General features: G+C 32.5%; 1 protein-coding gene across 3 annotated transcripts in view; it reads left to right on the top strand.

Annotated features, from left to right (window-relative positions):
* The window catches only part of LOC130893634 (inter-alpha-trypsin inhibitor heavy chain H4-like), a 32,783-nt gene that overhangs the window by 1,172 nt on the left and 11,546 nt on the right, over window positions 1-20,065 (top strand). For 2 of the 3 annotated variants that reach the window (XM_057799881.1, XM_057799879.1), the window contains exons 2-9: window positions 4,285-4,527; window positions 8,474-8,677; window positions 9,152-9,406; window positions 12,318-12,614; window positions 13,995-14,231; window positions 18,674-18,962; window positions 19,037-19,369; window positions 19,437-19,709. In XM_057799881.1, the coding sequence (XP_057655864.1) occupies window positions 4,285-4,527; window positions 8,474-8,677; window positions 9,152-9,406; window positions 12,318-12,614; window positions 13,995-14,231; window positions 18,674-18,962; window positions 19,037-19,369; window positions 19,437-19,709 (2,131 nt within the window). The remainder of the gene's footprint in view (window positions 1-4,284; window positions 4,528-8,473; window positions 8,678-9,151; window positions 9,407-12,317; window positions 12,615-13,994; window positions 14,232-18,673; window positions 18,963-19,036; window positions 19,370-19,436; window positions 19,710-20,065) is intronic. The other variant, XM_057799880.1, reaches the window with a different exon arrangement.

The following is a 20,065-nucleotide window of genomic DNA, read 5'->3' as shown; positions in this document are numbered from 1 at the left end:
GTGATATCACATACTAATAAAATATTTATTTAAAACGAAGGGTTGCCGGTTGATTTAAGGGGGATATTTTTTTAATTCGTTTACCATCAGAAATGGAATATTATTAAATAAAATAAATTAAATTTGTTTTAATTTTTCATATTTCTATTTTTAGTTTATGTATTATATTACGACATGGTTTTTTTTATTAATAAATTAATAATTGTTGCGTTATCTTTTTTTAAATATGTCGATAACAGGGTTTTCTGGTATGTCACATAAAAAATTATTTGAATTGGTATTAAAATATAGTAAACAAGGTATATTTTTTGTATCGTAGTGTGTATATTTTGAGACAAAAATACGAAAAAAACAAATATTATTTTTTACAAATGGATAAACTTCTAAACGGAATTTTCTGAATATTAAATAGCTAATAAATAAATAATAATAAATAGCTACCCTAGTAGAACTTCAACTTGACTCAACTTGTAAAATGGTTAATACATACCTATAATTTTTAATAATAAATCTGAAACTAATTTCAGTTCTGTTTTCATTTCTTTCATTAATTATTCTTTCTTTCACTTTAGCGTTTTTATCTTTAATTTTGTCATATAATAATTTTGAAATTTATGATTTTGAATATAATGTGATATTATCAAATGATCATCTAAGTCGAAAGGATTATTTATATGACCTTTAATTATTTCAAACGGTGTAAATTGAGTAACAGAATGAAATATGCAAGAATTGAATGTTTCATTAATTGATCTGGTGTCAAATCTCTATTATTCTCTCTTAAACAACAAAAATGTTCAATTAAATTAGAATGAAATCTTTCGACTGGTAAAATTAGAATTGCTATTTTTGCAGTGATATAATGTAATTCAATTTTATGTAATTTACAAAAGTCTTGTAAGTCATTGTTAGTAATAGTTAGTAGTAGGTTATATAGGTTATAATTTAGCAGGTTATCAACAACTAAAACTCCGTTTACACTTGATATTGGATATGATTGACCGTAACGAGAGAAAGGTGCCTTCGTGTTATTGCTAAGTATAAATGATTTGCTATCATAAGAACATTGATATATCAAATTAAATTCAATTACTGGAGAATTTATATCATATTTATTCATTTAATACACTTCATAATTATTAACAAAATTTTCTACGTCTTCTGGACTCATAGGTCTGCTCTGATAAATTTACTTATATTTTTTTTGTATTGTTTCTTTTATATTGAGCCAATTAAAAGTTTCATTTGTATTACACTGACTATAATTTAATTTTTTATATTATTTTCTTCCTTTTTCCTTTAGTTAAACAAACAAAATTATGAATTGTATTATTAAATTTCTTATATATTCTAATTAATAATAGTTTTTTTATTATATTTTCCAAAAGTATTTTAACTATTCTATTTATTTCACTTATTCTAATTTCTATTGATTCTAAATCTTTGAATTTAAAGGTCTTATTATAAAAATCAATTTTATAATTTCTTGAATTGCGTACCACATCAAAGAATGATAATCTCAATGTCCTTCTATTATGCTTTCATTCATCATCGCATTAAATGTTTCATTAAAGTGTTTTCGACTTATTTTATTATTATTCTTATCAATTTTTTTGTTAATTGTTTCATTATCCCAATTTTCTCATTGTCATTGTTCATTTCTCTTTTATCAATCATATTATTTTGATGCTGTATATTTAGTAGATTTGTACTTAATTCAGGTTCTATAATATAACATTCGTTATGTAATATTCCATTATCCATTTTTATTACATTATTTATATCCTTTCTTTCGACATATCATTATTTATTTCAATTATTTTTTTATTTAATTCCATTGCATTTTCATTTCGATTTCATTATCATTTTTGCTTCTTTTTAATTCATCTAATCTAGTATATTGTAATTCTACGTCTAACTTCACTTTATCAAATAATTCTATTTCTTATTCTTCTATTGTATCATTATTAGAAGTAAATTTATTTCAATTATTTTCAATTTTTCTTCCGAGACTCGCTTGACTATTATTTTCTTCTAATTTAAATGAGTTTTCAAAACTATCCAGCATTTCTTCGTTTTATTATATAATTTTTCAGACGTAAAATTTGTGTTTTCATTCTATGGTTGGAAATACTCGTATTTATTACTATGATTAATATTAAGGTTTCTGTGAAATTTCTTGATGTTGTAGACATCGGTCCGATTTTGGCAACTTTTGCACAGATATTTGGTTTCGCCGGAAAACATTTTTTCTGGGACCAAATACCTGAGCGTTGCTTGGGTAGTTTCGTCGTTGTTGTGGTACGAGATTTATATTAACTGGTTGGCTAGGAAAATTATTATTATTATATTCATTATAATTATTATTTCGCGGGTGATTAAAGTGGTTTCTATTGTGATAATTATTATTATTATTATTATACTAATGATAATATGGATAATTATTTAATGACTTGTTATTATTATTGTTATTTGCGAAAGATTTATGCACTACTCAGCTTAGAGCCGGTATTATTTACCTATCCCGGATACAAAGTATCAAGAGGATTAGGCTCGGTTCACATAATAAACTTGCGCACTGTGTGGCAAGCCTTCCGCGTATTTGGCCAGTTTCTCCTGGTGTTCGGTATAACTACATCGACAAGAAGAACTGAATTGACTCTTCCATGAACCACCACGATGTCAGGTCTGTTATTCGTCACCTGTCTATCGGTGATAGTGGACCTATCGTCGTAGCGTCTAAAATTGTCATTATCGAGCACCTTCTACGGTTGGTACTTGTAATAGTGTATACCTATTGAGAAAAACGAACTTGTTGGTCAGTTTCTAGTGGATTATGTTGCACACTTGGTTATGCCGGTGTAGATAGTTGGTATTAGCTAACACAAGCAGATGTTAAATGTTGGATGGTCTCTGATATTTGTTGGCACTTTCTGCATTTGTCAGATTGAGTGTTCGGATCCTTAATAATATTTTTCTTGTAGTTATTCTTGTTAATAACTTGATCCTGGATAGCCATCATGAAGCCTTCGGTCTTTGGAAAGAGATTGTCTCTAGTAAGCCATCTGTTTGAAGCTTTTTTGTCAAAATGCGGTTGGTTGAAGTCGTGATGATGTCTACCGTGTAGTGCCTTTCGTGACCACTCTTCCAGCTTCTCGGTATCCAATACTATATTTAAATCAGATTCTGGCGATGCGAGGTGAGAGGTGAAAAATCCTTATCCGCCTTGGATATAATTCGGTGTAGAGTTGAGATTTCCGATTTAGTATGAAAGAATTCACGTAGTTTCATTACCTGTCGAGAGTGCAGGTTAAAAAGTACAATCAAGCCTCTTCCAAACTCTTTTCGGGGTAATGTTCTAATCGTGTATAACTTCGGGTGGTAGTTGTTGTTCTTCGTCATCATTGTTCGTGTCAATCTCTGAATACCCTCTTGCTCTGTTTTCGTCCACTTCAGGATTCCAAAAGAGTACGTTAAACAGGTATGGCATAGGTGTTGATTGCCTGGACTAAGTTGCCCGCATTTAATTCGGATTTCATAAGTGACTTCACGACAGCACGAATCCTACTCCGACGGCGCCAATTATACATTTAACTGTCGAAACTTTATTTCTAAAAATTTTATTAACACAAAAAATATAAATTATAATATTACAAATGAATGAATTCTATTAATTTCAAGCGATTGAATTAACAAGATTTATTGAATGAACTAGATTCATTAATGCATGAACAAAATTCATCGAAAAGTGTTTACAGCAATTCTATTCTACATTAAAATAAATGCTGACACATGTTTACAAAATATTCTAGATTTTTCTGTTGTTTTTTGTTACCTTCGAAGACAGCACATAAAAAATCTTAAAATATGGCTGATAATATACCTTATTATGTCCAAAAACTTCACAAAATTCTATCGAGTACTTTCTTTCAAAAAAATTCCCGAAAATCGCCTAATTTTTCATGGGTTATACTGATATAACTCCTGAAGGAAAGTTGAGATCGTCATATGATGGAAGATTACTGCTGGTCTTTAAAACAGGTTGTCCCTTAAAAACTTTATAAGAAAGCTAATAATAGGTGTTTTATTTAATTATATCATATCTTCTCGACATTTCCATCTATTACTTCGACGTAGATTTTTTTAGAAAAAAACTGACATATTTTATTTTATTTCATGTTTTTGTAAAATAATTGCTAGTTCCTTAAATTGTGATTTTGGTACAACCAGAACCAATGTTACATCAAGAGCAACAAAACCACTATTAACCAGTGTTATTTTTAGAATGCTATGCCAGATGTACCAAAAATTAGGGAATTTTTAGTAACTACAAACGTAGCAAATCGATTTGCGGAAACAAAAGTAATTAGTAAAGTGGAAAATTCAGATAATTATCCAAAACAGACAGCATTTTCTGTTGTGATACCTGAAAAAGCTTTCATCTCTGGATTTTATATGGAAACTGAGGGAAAACGCTATAAAGCTTTCGTTAAGGCAAATAAGATAGCGCGTTCAATTTATAGTCAAGTAAGTATTTTTATTTTAAAATCCTTCAATAAAATAAATAAAAACGTTTAGTCATTATTGTACAAACGGAATTTCCGAAATAGTTGACATCGACCTCTTAGGATCACAACCGGTCCCCCAAGGGGTCGACATATACGGAAACTGACTATGGCTCTTCGAGGTCTAAAAATCAACCCCTAATAATTAGCAGGGCGTCAATCAAAGTCACATAAAACAATAAATTGCGGAAAACAACACCTTTCACATTTATACAGTGCTTTTCAGATAAAAGTATCCACCTTTAATAACTTTTGTAATACTGGTATTTAGGAAAAATCCAAAAACACGTCAATTTATGTTGGAAGGGGCAAGCATTATGGCTTATTTAAACTTACTGGAAAAGCCACCCCCTCACCCCTAGCAGCATCCCATTTATTTTTTTAAATTACTTTTCATATTTTTTATGTAAAATTTGGATACTCCTCTTTGAGCTGATTTCAAAAATGTATAATACTTGTAGGTTAAAGTGGTTAGTTTATGAGATAAACAATTTTTCTTTTAAGAGCACAAATTTTACTTATTATTTACTTTCACCTTATTTGCCTGTACTAAAATGGGTTGTACAACAGTTCAAACTCTTTAATCTTTTTAACTGTGCTATTTATTCTACTTAAAAAATCCAAACAACAAAAAACTCTACTTTTTATTAAAGTTTGACATTGTCAACTAGAATTTGTAGTCACTATTGATAGTGTAATTTGATACATTATTTATTTTGTTTCTCTGAAATGGTTTACTCTTTGCAAGAAAGAATTGAAATTGTAGGTTTATACTACCAAAATAATAATTGTGCAAGAGCTGCTGCTAGAATATTTAACGAATTACATGACGGAAGACATGCAACTCATTAGTATGTAATTCAACTGATGGAGAAATTTACCACAACAGGGTCTGTTTGCAATAAAGTGCATAAGCGAGAGGGACTCGTAAATAACGAAGCAATCCAAGTGGCAATTTCAGGGCAAGTCAGCTTAGAGGCTCAACAACCCCAATCGTTGTCAACAATAAGTAGAGCGATCGGTGTTTCATCTTCTACAGTTTTCCGAGTTCTACATAAATTCAAGTACCACCCATACAAAGTTAAGTTGGTACACGAGTTAAATGAAGATGATTTTGATCGTCGTCTAGAGTTTTGCGAATCAATGACGCAAATTATCAATAACAATCCACAATTGTTAAACAATATTTGCTTTTCTGATGAATGCTCATGGTCATTAAATGGCTTAGTAAGTAGGCATAATTGTAGATATTGGGCTGAAAGTGATCCACATATTATGCGTGAATTCCATACACAACATCCCCAAAAGTTAAACGTTTGGTGTGGTATCCTAGGTGACCACATTGTCGGACCTTTCTTCATCAATGGAAATTTAAATGGTGAATCATATCTTGAGTTACTCAAGGAAGAGTTTGACCCACGTATTACAACAATAATAGAAAATGATGATAACCTTTCCGAAGATTTACTGGTATTTCAACAAGACGGAGCTCCCCCACACTATGCTATGCCTGTCCGACAATTTTTAAACGAAACATTCCCCGCTCGTTGGATAGATAGAAGGGGGCAGATGATGGAGTGGCCACCTAGGTCACCGGATTTAACACCCCTAGACTTCTTTTTATGGGGGTATTTAAAAACAAAAGTTTATGCTACCCAACCAGAATCTCTGGATGATTTACGAGAGAGGATAGAAAATGAATGTCGACAATTAAATCCAGCCGTATTAAGCAATGTCAGAGAGGCATTTCAAAATAGATTATACCATTGTATGGAAGTGAATGGTACTCATTTTGAACACTTATTGTAACTTCATAATAAATAGCACAGTTAAAGAGATTAAAGTGTTTGAACTGTTGTACAACCCATTTTAGTACAGGCAAATAAGGTGAAAGTAAATAATAAGTAAAATACTTTAACCTACAAGTATTATACATTTTTGAAATCAGCTCAAAGAGGAGTATCCAAATTTTACATAAAAAATATGAAAAGTAATTTAAAAAAATAAAGGGGATGCTGCTAGGGGTGAGGGGGTGGCTTTTCCAGTAAGTTTAAATAAGCCATAATGCTTGCCCCTTCCAACATAAATTGACGTGTTTTTGGATTTTTCCTAAATACCAGTATTACAAAAGTTATTAAAGGTGGATACTTTTATCTGAAAAGCACTGTATATTGATTAAAGAAACAAAAATACATTTTTATTCTACTTATTTCAACAACAATTTGTCTTTATTTGTTTTAACTACGACGTAAAGCACATGGAAAAATTTTCCCGTGCGTTAAACAAAAAAATCCAATTGAAATTAATTCTAAGAAAAAACATTGATTTATAACACTTTTCTAGAAACAACAACAAAATAACTAAGTTGGAATTTATGGAACCGTTGCCGATATTCGTACTGAATAAACTGTTTACACCACCACTGCACCAACACTCACAATTATACTGTCTGACGCGTATTTCGATAACAAAGTTATCATCTTAGGTAAACTAAAATCTAATACTTACCTGTTTTATACTAAATTTTCCCACCAAAAGAGTGATACATATGAAGTAAGTTGTGGTGATTGTGACCGAAAGTATATTGGGCAGACTAAGAGATCCGTTACTGTCCGGTTTAAAGAGCACATAGCTCATTTGAAATATGTACGGACCGAAAATCAGGTACGTAAATATAAATAATGTAAAATTCTTAAAAAATGTATTTAATAATAAATTGTTAGATGCATTTGAGAGCATTGAAATTGTTAGATGTAAGAGTAGCTTAAATAGGGACAAAGGGCCACTCTATACTTTTGTAGTCAAAGAATATTCCCGCCAACGGGTTTTTTCCCCATGGAATTAATTTTCGCGGAAGGTTTGTTGGTGGAAAAATTTAGTATAAAACAGGTATGTTAAGTTATTAGATTTTAGTTTACCTTCAGTCTCTAAAAACGATAACTTTGTTATCGAAACGCGCGCCAGACAGTTTAATTGTGAGTGTTGGTGTAGTGGTGGTGTTAACAGTGTATTCAGTAACAACAAAATAATTAATATATTTAAGAATCGTTGGTATTAATAACATTTATAGTACAATTCCAGTATTCCATAATATTCCATTCTTTAGAACTAAATATGGTGAAGACGACTGTTGCCAGATGTTTTGATTTTCCTGATGAAATGTCACAGAGCTTGTATTTTGAAAATGAGTAGGGTTGATCGGTTTTTCTTCTTTGCATGGATTCTTCTATGTATCATTCTGCTACGTTGAAAGAACGCCATCCTCCGAGTCTTTTCAGAGTGAGCAAATTAGCGCCGTTTTCCACCAACATGATTGCCGAAAAACGCCTTATCCTATGTCCCGTACATTCTTCGGAATTTTTCTGTATCAGGTATTTTGCAACAAGTTTCGTAACAGCGCTGATGATATGGCATCCATCATGTTGGGCGTAAAACCTACGATCTTGGTATGCAACAAATAAACTTCTGTTTATATTTTTGGGTCGTAGATCTGTTTGTTTACGGTAAAGTGCTCATTATCCTCCACATCGTCCAAGCTAAATCATTTCTATGACATACGACAAAGAATCCAAACACTAACATCACTTTTGCCAGTGGATATCATTCATCTGAAGCTTCGTATGAAAATGTGGTTACTTGTTCTGCCGTCAGTAACCTGGACATATTATGAATATTTTTTGGTAGACTGTTGACTTCATTAAATTGAGATGATGCCGAAGAATAATTGGATATAGCTTGAGAATTGATAATTTCATCATAAAAGCACAAAATTCTTTGTTTGTACCGACTTTATGGAACATTTGAAATTTCAGAAAAAGGGTGTCCAAAATATTTCGAAAATCTGTGTTCTGCTAAAACTACTAATTTTTGTTCTAATAATATCTAATGATATAAGGAATTTTTTTAAGTCGATAAGCAATGGTCACACGGCCGCTCATGTTGCTGTTAGTACAAGATTTTCAAATCGGTTCACCGTAAAATTGAACGTAGAGCCCTTTGATAAGGTTATATTTTGCTTAACATATGAAGAACTATTGGAAAGGATAAATGGTCAATACGAGATTCTTACCAATATCCAGCCGGGACAACTTGTTAAAAAACTAAAAGTAGAAGTAAGTAAAAAATTTGTTTGCAGTATCGTTTATCTAATTTTGATATTATAGTTTCTTAATACACGTATTTGACAACAGATTTATCATTTATAATAGCACTTTAACAAAAAAGAGTGAATACCTCGATGCTGTTCTTATACACAGATTAATAGGTAGAAGAGGACCTATTGAATGGCCAACACAAACTCCATGTCTCAATACTTTGAATTCTACTTATAGAATCAAATGCATATCACATAACGGAAATAATATGGTAACTCTGTGAGATCAGGTCTAATCTAGGAGACAGATCTAAACTAAATAGAAAGGAAAATTCCACTAGTACTTCTTTGCATTTCAGGTGAATTGGTAATAGGCAAAGTTTTGTTTTGAATATTAGATATCAAAGTTACGGTAGTGCGCATGAGAAACAGAGCAGAAATCATCTTGTAACCATAATTAAATTGAGTGTTCAATATTTCTCTGAACTTTTAGATTAAAATTAAGGAAAGTCAACCTATTGCATTCGTAAGAACTCCGTCACTTCGTTCAGGAAGTAACTACAATAACAATGTAGATCCGCATGCACTAGTAACTCGTGGCAACAACTCGGTAACAGTCGTTTTTCAACCGAGCATCCAGAGACAGTTGGAGTTTGCTTGCGAGGGATTCGGAAATAAATTATTTGATGGCTTTGCTGGACAATTTGTTGTTAAATATGACGTAGTACGAAATAATGAAGGCGGAGAGGTAAATATTATTTGATATCTATTGTAATGATTTATCGTACTCGATATAATAAAGCGAAATTAATGAAAGTGATTATAATGTCTGAATTATTAAAAATTTTTATTTTCCCTGAGCTCTAAAATATTTATTATCAACAAGGTGGCGACATTAGATGAAGAACACTCTTTATCTCCGTCGATTTTTATAATAAGGCATAAAACTTATAATGAAATTTTGATTAATTGTCCTGAATAGTATATTGATTCGAAATAATGATCAAATATCAAAGAAATTATCATAAATTGTCGTTAATCGTCATCTGTCATTCAAACTATTATGACGATCTGGAATAACAAAATTTATAGTTACGGCTTACAGTTCAGTTCAATATGTCTTTTGCTATGCACTTCGAACTGGAGCTTTAACTTTAGGTATTGTGCACACTTCAGGAATTTTCTTCGTTATTATTTGTTTTTACTTAATTAACCGTTTAGAATCCTTTAATCACTACACACATTTTCGAGTTTTCTTTATTCACATCCGTAACTCTCTGCTTGGGTTTTCCCTTCAAGACTGATTTATTTTTCGTTACTAACTCCAACTTTTTTTTCTCGCCTTTTATATCTTTTTCCAACGATTGTCATCTTTTTCAATTATATTCCGTCACGATGTCTGTTTTTGTAATAGGTAGGAAATATTTTTGTTTATCAAGTGACTGTAATGAATTGTCTATTTTATGAATGTGATTGCTGTATCTGAACAAAATGTGCTTGAGATCAACAAAAGAATAATCATCGCAGGAACGCGAACGCACTCTATTTACCATGTGACATTTATGCAATACTTCTACATGGACAGTTTCTATAAATGGAAGCTGTTCCGACTAAGGAAGACAGAATGATTTCTTCAACCTTCGAGGTTCCAGCTCGTTTCGGCGCATCTCCAGCATACGCAACCTGAACAAAGTATCTTAATAGTGGGACATTTCTTCCCACTTAAACTGTCTATATAAAAGTATTACATATATGCTAAGAGGATATATTGAAAAATTCTTAACCTACTATAGGACCAAACAAAATTTCAATGTCAAAATATTTTATTATTCAACATATTGTCCTCTTAATTGGATACATTTATTACAGCGAACCTGCAAACGTCTCTAGACTTTTCAAAAAAAATGTTTCTTCTTGCTCTGCAAACCAAACCTCCACAGCTTTTATTAACTCCTCGTTGGAAGAAAATTTACGATCCTTTAAACCTTTTTTTCAGTTGAGGAAAGAGATGATAGTCGGATGGAGCCAAATCTGGTGAGTAAGGGAGGTGTTCTAGAAATTCAAACCCTAAATTATGAGATTTTTTGTAGGGGTGTTGTCCTACAAAAACAAAAAAACCTTTGGACGCGACTTTTCTCTTTAATTTTTTCCCAGTCAGTTATGTCGAATAGTAATCTCCAGCTATTGTTTTGTTTGGCAATTAAAATAAAAATAATAATAGCACAAATTAAATTCAACATTACAACCATAACAAAATTTACAAAGTTACAGTAGTTGCTCAAACTGTTGGCCGCTTACTTCAATACACTTATTACACCGTTTTGTAATTAAAAAACGTTTCTTTGAGAATAAATCTGGATGATATTGAATTATTTCTGCCGCAGCTTCAATTCTAGCTATTAGATCTTGTTCAGATTCGATGATTCGTATACTTCATATAGCCCCACATAAAAAAATCGGAAGGATTTGAGTCAAGTGATCTTGAAGGCCAACAATTGGCTCCACCCCCATCAATCTATTTTTCTCAAAAACTTCTGCTTAAGTAATTTCCTCCCGCTTCAGCAAAATGAACAGATGACCCATCGTGTTGAAACCACATGTGTTGTCTAATATTTAACGTATTTAATTACCTGCAAATTTCTACAACACCGTTAATTATAGCTCCATAAAAAGTTTTTAGTTTCTGAACTAAAAATAACCAGGCAATTTAAAACAAAATTTATCAAAATTACTTCAGTGGCGTAAAAAATAGGGGGATGAAAGTGACAACTAACCCTGACAGAGCGCCACTGGTTAAATTTCTCCAAAGACTGTTTATGTCAAAATATTATTTCATTAAGGAGCATATTGGCCACCAAATTTGAAAAAAAAAAATTAATGGCGCTCTTGATTTATGGCAAATTTTTTATTTTGATTTAAAATTTTGAAAACCCAAGATCTCAGCAACTAGGCCCCGTAAAGGTTCGAATTCATATTTCAAAATGAATCATTTATTGAGATATCTCTGTGGTAGAGCGTTGTCGGTCGAATATAGAAACACCCTGTATATGAGTACAGGACATGTATGTATGCGTTCTATTAAAGGTATAATATAAAGGGTGTGCCATTTAAAAAAAAAATAAATTTTGTTATTTACAAAATTCGAAACTCATACAGTAAAAAAAGGCACCCTGTATGATTCTAAACTCGATAATCACGAAAATTCCATAAGTTTTGTGTTAAACAATACATCATTTTTTTGATTCTCTGCATTTATATTTAACATTTTTAGGATTCCAATTACATGGATGTTGTCTATAATTGTCAATTAAATTTAAACAATTTTCCGAAGTCCACTTAAATACCATCAAGCGGCAGTCTGTCTACTGTCCAGTCACTCAATTTGCAACAATGTTGACAAATGTTTCACTTTGTTTCATATTATCCTTTGATTTTTACCGCTAAAAACGGATTTATGCAACATATTATAACTTATGTTGAATCGCAACACCAACTTTATGCAACGCAACACAACATATTCCAACAAATATAAACATTTTATATTGTAACAAGTTTTTGTTGTATTATGTTGGAAAATGTGGCTCCAGTGTGGACGCGCCTTTATAATCATAATTTGAAATTTGCAACATTCGAACAATATTGAAATATATATTTTTCAGACTATGTATCAAGATGGTTATTTCGTGAATTTCTTCGCTCCCGTTAAGCAAGAGCCGATACCAAAGTATTTGGTATTCATACTAGATACAAGTGGAAGTATGGATGGACAGAAGCTCATCCAACTTAAAGACGCCATGAAAAATATTCTTCCTCAGATCGATGAATATGATTTGATCACTATAATTGAATTCGAAACTTCCGTATATATATGGGATCTTAATGCAGGTAGGACAGATATTTTTCGAAATTTTAATCCGGAATATCTGCCTTATGGGTACATTGCTGATAAATTCAAGGTAAGAAATAATATTTTGAAAATTTATTAAGCAAAAATATATTAATAAGATTTTTACAAGTATCAGAGAAAAATATCCAATAGTCTTCAGAAACCCAGCAAAATCAATTTTTATATTTCAATTTTTAATACAGTTCGAAGCAATATTATAGTATTAATATTTTGATTTGATTATAAATTTCAGCGTGAAATGGATGAACCACCCTGTATAATAAATAGGTGGTTATATTACACAATTTTCAATCCGTAACTCCAGAACTACATCATCGATTAAAATAACAAAACAATGAGGATCAGCAATAAAATAACCTTAAATTATACAGGGGTCACTAGAATACGTATAAAATTGAAAAATAACTGTAGTTAACTAAAAATTTCTTAACACCGAAACTACTGGCAACATTGTTATGGAATTTATATACTAATATATTTTGGAATCTGATACATCCCATGAATTTGTTTATCACAAGAATTTGTTTTTATATATTAATCACATAGAGGGCGGTAGTTACACGTTTCGTACCAAGTAGTATTGAACATACGTTTTTTAAGGTTGATATCTATCACAATTTCAACTTAACATTAATCATACCTACACCAAAAAGGTACTCTCACTACTCTTCTATGCTTAAAGCTGTCCCAAGTTTTTGGTCAACTCTGCTTGTAATTTGAATATTGTATCTGAATCTGTATTGAAAAGAACATCTTAAGGGTATGCTTGGGAGCCGAGCTTCAAATGTGTGAACAATACTCCAAAGATCTGGGCCTTGTAAAAGATTAGAAGCTGTTGCGGAGTGTATAGCTTTTTGATCTTTAAAAAGACTACAAGTTTCTGTGAAGCTACCTTAGCAAATTAGGCAACGTGACTATGCCAAGGCATATTGCTCCTAATCTGAACACCCAACAGATGAATTTGTGGTGATGATGATATTTTATATTCAGACAGGACCAAATCCTTTTATTTTATTTTATTGGGGGTAGATGATGTGAACAACGACACCAGAATATTATCGTCTGCGAACTTATATATCGGATTTGCAGTTTGGTCAAGTAGGTCGTTGTTGTACACGAGAAAGAGAGTAAGTGACAAGATGCATCATAAAAACATTTAACAACATGACAGAAATATGTCGTATAATCCAGTGAAACAATCTTATTGAACATTTTTTTACTATCCTAGCAGAGAGCTGAATCTAGTGGGTTTATGCGTTGTCATTCGAATCACATTTTCATTTCATATGTCAACATCAACCAATAACATTTTGTCCCCATTGTAGCTTTCTAAATAATTTCTTCCAATAAGCCCCTCCGTAAATATTCGAAGACCCCATACGTTCTCTGCATCAAAAACAGAACGTACATAAGAATTCGTTGCTTTTAGACGATTACTCCTGCAGCTTTTCCAGCAACTGAAGCAAATGTTAATAAGTTGAAATCAATGGTTGATGCAATGTATGCGAATCAATTAACAAATAGCATCGGTGCTTTAGAAGTTGGATTGTTAGCGGTGTCTAAATTAGAGGAACATTTTCCAAAAAAATACAAATCGGTCTTAGTATTTTTAACAGATGGTATTCCAGTTGTAGGAATTAGCGATACGCAAGTTATTATTCAAAAAGTAAGTACTTTTGTTTTCCATTTTTAAATACGTGTGCCCCGGTGTCCCCTTTTCTTAGACAATTTTCGACAGTATGCTGAAAGGTACAAAAGGGATTGGACATATTTCTATCATTATCACTGGGGTCCTTAGGAAAAATTTTAAATTTGATTTTTGTGATCACAAACGCAAAGAAAACATTCAAAAAAAAACATAACATTCAGATCATTAATAAACCCATAATCAGATGATGATTATGAAATCGGTAGACATTCACCCACATCTCGAAATAATGATCCTTCCACTCAGTCAGAAAATGATTTTTTTACCGATGAAAAGGAGTTTGTGATAACAATAATTAGAAGTGTAGTGGTGAGTCGAAGGACTCAAAAAACACTCTCATTTTGCTTAAACCGCATCAAGGCCTGAGAAATGTTTTGATGATATCACCGGTTGTCGCCAGTTTTTGGTTGTCCCGAACGCTCGTTGTTAGTTAAACTGATTTGGCCACATTTGAATCCAGCTGCCCAAAATTTTACGGGCGTAAATGATAAAGCAAAGTCACCGTATATAGTGTTTAAGAAATATTTAATGATAATTCGATACTCAATTTTTCCAGTTTTCGGAAAAATCTTCACAACGACTGACTTGTACGATTCTCATTGGTCTCATTGTGGACGTAGCGCATAGCGCTACTGCTGCCTATTGGTAACGGTAAAGATCGGTAACACGTTGAGCGTTCGCTCTCAAGACTTTTCTGTTTTCTGTGTCTTTTTAGTTTATGACAGGCATATTTTCAAAACAGAGGCTATTTCGGTTGCTTTTATTGAACTCAACAAGTGTTACATTAAATGGTAAAGGTGGAGATGGATTTTGTCTAGTTCCTTTTCAAAAGAGTACGAGGTGTACTCATCACTCACCCACTTTTATATCTATATATCAAAATTGTCATAATTCAAAACGAAATTAGAGAGAATAATTTATGCAGTTCCAATTCATGTCTCTTACCTTCATAAACGATTTCTTTTCTGCTAAGAAAGGATATATCTTGACGTTTGATCACAGGTTATAGTCAACTTAACAAATTTCATTTCCGGTTTCGTCCGCTGAATGCAAACCATATTGTCGGTTTTATCTAGACCAGGGGTCTCCAAACTATCCAGCCTTAGAGCCATACTACTGATTACTCTAGTAAGTTCCGAGGGCCAAAACCATATTATCATCGTTGCCGGTAGTAAAAAGTGAAATAGTCCACTGATGAAAAAAAAATCCGAAAAAATACGCAACTTTTAAAAAAGACTGCAAATCGGACTAAAGTCCGCAAAACGGCAACACTGCATATTATTAATTTTCCTGTCATTTTCTGTAATTTCTAGATTAGTCGTTAAGTACGAACCATGAGCAGTAACGTCACACGACATCTGGTGAACACAAGCGGAAATAGGTAGTACCTTCTATCGCTAATAGATGGCGCTAATAGCACGTACAGAATAATCTCGTTGGTTCGAGAAAGCTCTGGTGTCTTCCACTCACTTCTAGATGGCAGTAATTTGAATATATGAGGCTAGTGGCGCAACCACAAGTCAGTTCCTATGACACTTTTGTGAAATAAAATAGTGCGTACCTCTTTAAAACGTGTTTGTGCGTGTTTAAGTTTAAGACATCTTTGTAACAGTATTTTGATTTGAATTGTTGCTTTTGTGTGTGATTTAGTAGTATAGAAAAGAAGCGAAAAATTGTTAGTGAATATGCAGAAAATTCAAAGATCAGTAGAATATTCACTGAATTTGAGATTGCAAGGAGAAAACCAGCATTCTCCTGATTTATACACTAATATCAAATTATTCCGGAAGAAATTGATACTGTTTCAATTACAACTACGAAGTAAATGTTTTTCACATTTTAAAACATGTGAAATATTCAGCCACACCACAGACCGAGTTTCCTATCGATTTTGCAATCGAAACTTTGAGTGCTTTGAAAATAAAATTGATACTCGTTTCTCGGACTTTGATGCCATTGCGAATCAAATTAAGATCTTTCAGAATCCTTTTGATACTGACATTGAAACCCTAGCCCAGGAACTTTTGGTACTACTTATTTGTGTGAGAAGACCTTCTCCAAAACGAAGTACACAAATACAAACGCAGAATGGATGTAAGATCCATGTTTAATCCCGACTGTAAAACAGGGTGAAGGCTTGGTGGTGGTTGAGTTTGTTTTGGACAACTAGAGACCTCGTAAGAATCGGACGGTTTTGAAGAAAAATGGCTATAAAAATATAAAAGGGAAATGTGGTATGTGTTGGTCAACACTTGATCATCAAAACATTTATCTTCCAGCATGACGACAATGATCCTAAGCATTCCTCGAAGCAGCTCAAAGAGTATATGAAAGAATTTGAAAGGAAAATCGTACTTCGCAGGGCATACGAATACCAGCATCAAATTAGCAATAGTATCAGAGGGACTCCCTAGAGATGTGGATTCATTGCGCGAGTTATATAATCGCTACCATAACGAGTATGGTATTGGTTTAGCCAACAGGTCTTTCTTCTCATAGAAAAAAATTCTTCAGCTTCAAAAAATTAGGGAAAGTTATACCAAATATCATTCCAGTAGTTCTCCAGTTAAATGTAAAAATTTTTAGTTGAAATGACGCGATCAGAGAAGCCAGCACCCTCTGCAAGACTAATTGATAGCTTGCTCGGCCCGTTTCTTATTAATATTCAATCCCTAACACACAAAATAGATGAACCGGAGCGAGAGAACTCTGTTACTAGAGGAGCTTTATTTTCCGGAAATTGTCGTGACTGAACATAATAAAGAGCCTATTCTTGTCAAAAATTGTACCACAGTAGCCAGATTCAATTGAACTAATTTATCTCATGGAGGTATTATGACCGTGTCCACAAATAACGACGTTTCCGAAATAACAGAAAGTATTCGAATTTTCTATCGTCTACCACAAGACTTTTATGACCTCTATTGTTTGTATTTACAGGACACCTGACGCTGATGTGCATACTTTCTGTCACAAACTACTGTCTTTACTAGAGTCCTTACTTTTAAGAAGCAAACTTATTCTATATGTCGATCTCAATATTGATTATTCCAGTGTGTGTGCTGATTAGGAATGTCTTCAGTCAATTTTTTATTCTTTTGGTATGGTCATACATAAAACGGCACCAACCAGAATAACTTAGATCAGTTCTAGTACTATGTCGTGTCATGGTATGATCCAGAATCCACTAGTCTGGCATTCAATTATCTTCCTGCAAAGGACATTCGATCTTTATCTCACCTAAGGAAATTCTCGGATAGTGTCTTCTCCAAAAATTACGTGAAACTATACGGAAAAATGTTTCATAAGACAATAAAAGCTGCCAAAGATATTTATTATAATAGAAGACTCGCCAATTCTCGTAATGTTTTGAAAAAAAACATGGACCTTTATGAATGGTTTGAGAAATAAATTTCTTCATCGAGCAAAATCCCTACTTCACCTGATAACCTCAATAATTACTTTGTGTATGTAGCCAAATATTTTCCAAATTCTATAACTCCTTTTCATGATCCGCTTTGACATCTCCCTGATGCTAACTTACACAATTTCTTCTTTATGCCCGTAGTTTTAGCAGAGCTTCGCTTTACAATTAAAGACATCAAAAATAAATAATCATCTGGAACAACTGATGGACTTACATTAAACATATTTTCGAGTCTGCGCGGTTGCACATTAAATCAACTTACCACTTTAATTAACATTTCATTTCAAAATGGCACTATTTCTAATTGCCTTAAAACGGCTATAATTATACCTCAATATGAAGGAGGAGATAAAAATCAAACATCGAATTATCGCCCAATTGCACTTTTTCCCACGTTATCTAAGATCATAGAAAGATTGGCGAGAAAGAGGCTTTTAGCATTTCTGTCTAAATATAAAATTTATTAATTTATTTAGTTATTTTCAAATTTGTTTTTCACAAGTTTTTGTCTACAAATTGTAACAATTTTTTTACAATAAAGTATTTCCCTCTCTGAAAGTAATGATTTGGTCGTCATAGACGTCCGACCTCAGTTGATATGAGACAAATTGGACAGAGAGGTCAGAAAGCAGTGTCCTATTTCTACTTCACATCTTTGGAATAGCCAGAAGAACGAATGGAATCAAACAGATAACAATTATTTGTCGAAATTATCACAGGGAATACCAAAATTGTGCATCGAAATAATAAAAGCAAAAGGGGTTACATCGATTAATGAAAAATTTAAATACATAACAATTATGGACTCTATTTTTATTATTACTATATTCTTATCTATATAAATATCAAAATCGATCGTGTTGTTTTTATTTGTTGTGTATCACACAAACTATGAAGTGGGCAAAAACTTTTGACCTGTAGTGTATATTAATATTCAATGACTTATAAATAATTATTAATTATAATTTTACAGATCACAGATATCAACAAAGCAAACTATAATGTTCCCATTATTTCACTGAGCTTTGGATCTGACGCAGACTGGAATTTTTTGGATAAATTAAGCAGAGATAATCGAGCAACAGCTAGGAAAATTCCTGTTGGAGCTGATTCTTCTGCTCTATTACAAGATTTTTATCAAACAATCTCACAATTGACTTTAACTGATTTATCATTTAAGAACGTACCCAATACGGCACTTGTAACTAAAACCTACTTCCCCTTTTTTTTCAATGGATCAGAAATAATTGTAGCAGGAAAAGGTAAATATTCTAAGCGTTTTTGTTTACAGATCCTTACATCCTTTATGTGTTCCTATAAAACATCATATTTTTAGGTGTTTTAGGTAATGCAACAAAACCTATATCAGTATCAGCAACAGCAAAACAAGGTCAAAAAGAATTCGAGGCTAAAATCGGCGTCCCCGTTGCCAGGTTAGAAAAGGTTTGGGCATATTTAACAGTGAAACAACTTGCAGAAGAGTACAAGAAAACAAATAACAATTCGCTTTTCAAATTTGCAACTGAAATAGCTATGAATTATTCATTGGTAACAGAGTTTACTTCACTAGTTGTGCTTAAACCAAATATCGATGGGGTTACACCCGATATTGAAGACGCTTTCATTCCTAATGAGTCTAACGAATTGCCGATGTGTCAAGATCTTTCTAGTACGTTCAAGTTAACTAATACTTTATTTTGAAAGTGGTATATTTATCGATTTGTTTTTATTTGTAGGTGTTCTTAAGACGACGGAACGTGATGATCCTACAACTACCTCAATACCAACGATAGATGATGACGCTCTATTAGAAGTAATTAATGGTGTTACTGAAACTCCTGCAACAACTTTAACTCCACAAATCACAACGACCGAATCTACAACAACAACTGAACCTACAACAACACGTAAACTAACATGTAATGAATCTACGTACGGTTGCTGCCATGATGGCATTACTTTCTCTTTAAGACCTAATGCTGATGGATGTGATCCAATTCCCAAAGCAGGTGAGTCCGTTTTTCGATTCTATAGTATACAGACGGTGTAATGATTTAATTTAACTACGCGTAGTATTCATAAAGGACATTTTACATGGTGTTAATAAACAATTAAGTTTAAAATGTTTTTACTTTTCAATAAAGGCTCATTTTTTCATTTACGTTCACTAGCACAACAGTTTCAATTAACTTCGGCTTTCAGTTGCCAGAGAAATCAAGTCGAACCGTTATCTAAAAAGTTTTGCTACCAAAGCTCTACAGGGTGCACCAAGACTTGATGCGTTTCTGAGTTGTACGCCTTTAAAGTTGCGAAATCAGAGCTTATATTTAAGAATATTTTCTTAATTCTACATTCGAACATCATG

Source organism: Diorhabda carinulata, chromosome 5 (genome assembly GCF_026250575.1).
Source record: "Diorhabda carinulata isolate Delta chromosome 5, icDioCari1.1, whole genome shotgun sequence".
Taxonomy (NCBI): Eukaryota; Metazoa; Arthropoda; class Insecta; order Coleoptera; family Chrysomelidae; genus Diorhabda; species Diorhabda carinulata.
Note: the sequence above shows the minus strand (reverse complement) of the source record. Positions and strands in the feature narration are given on the sequence as shown.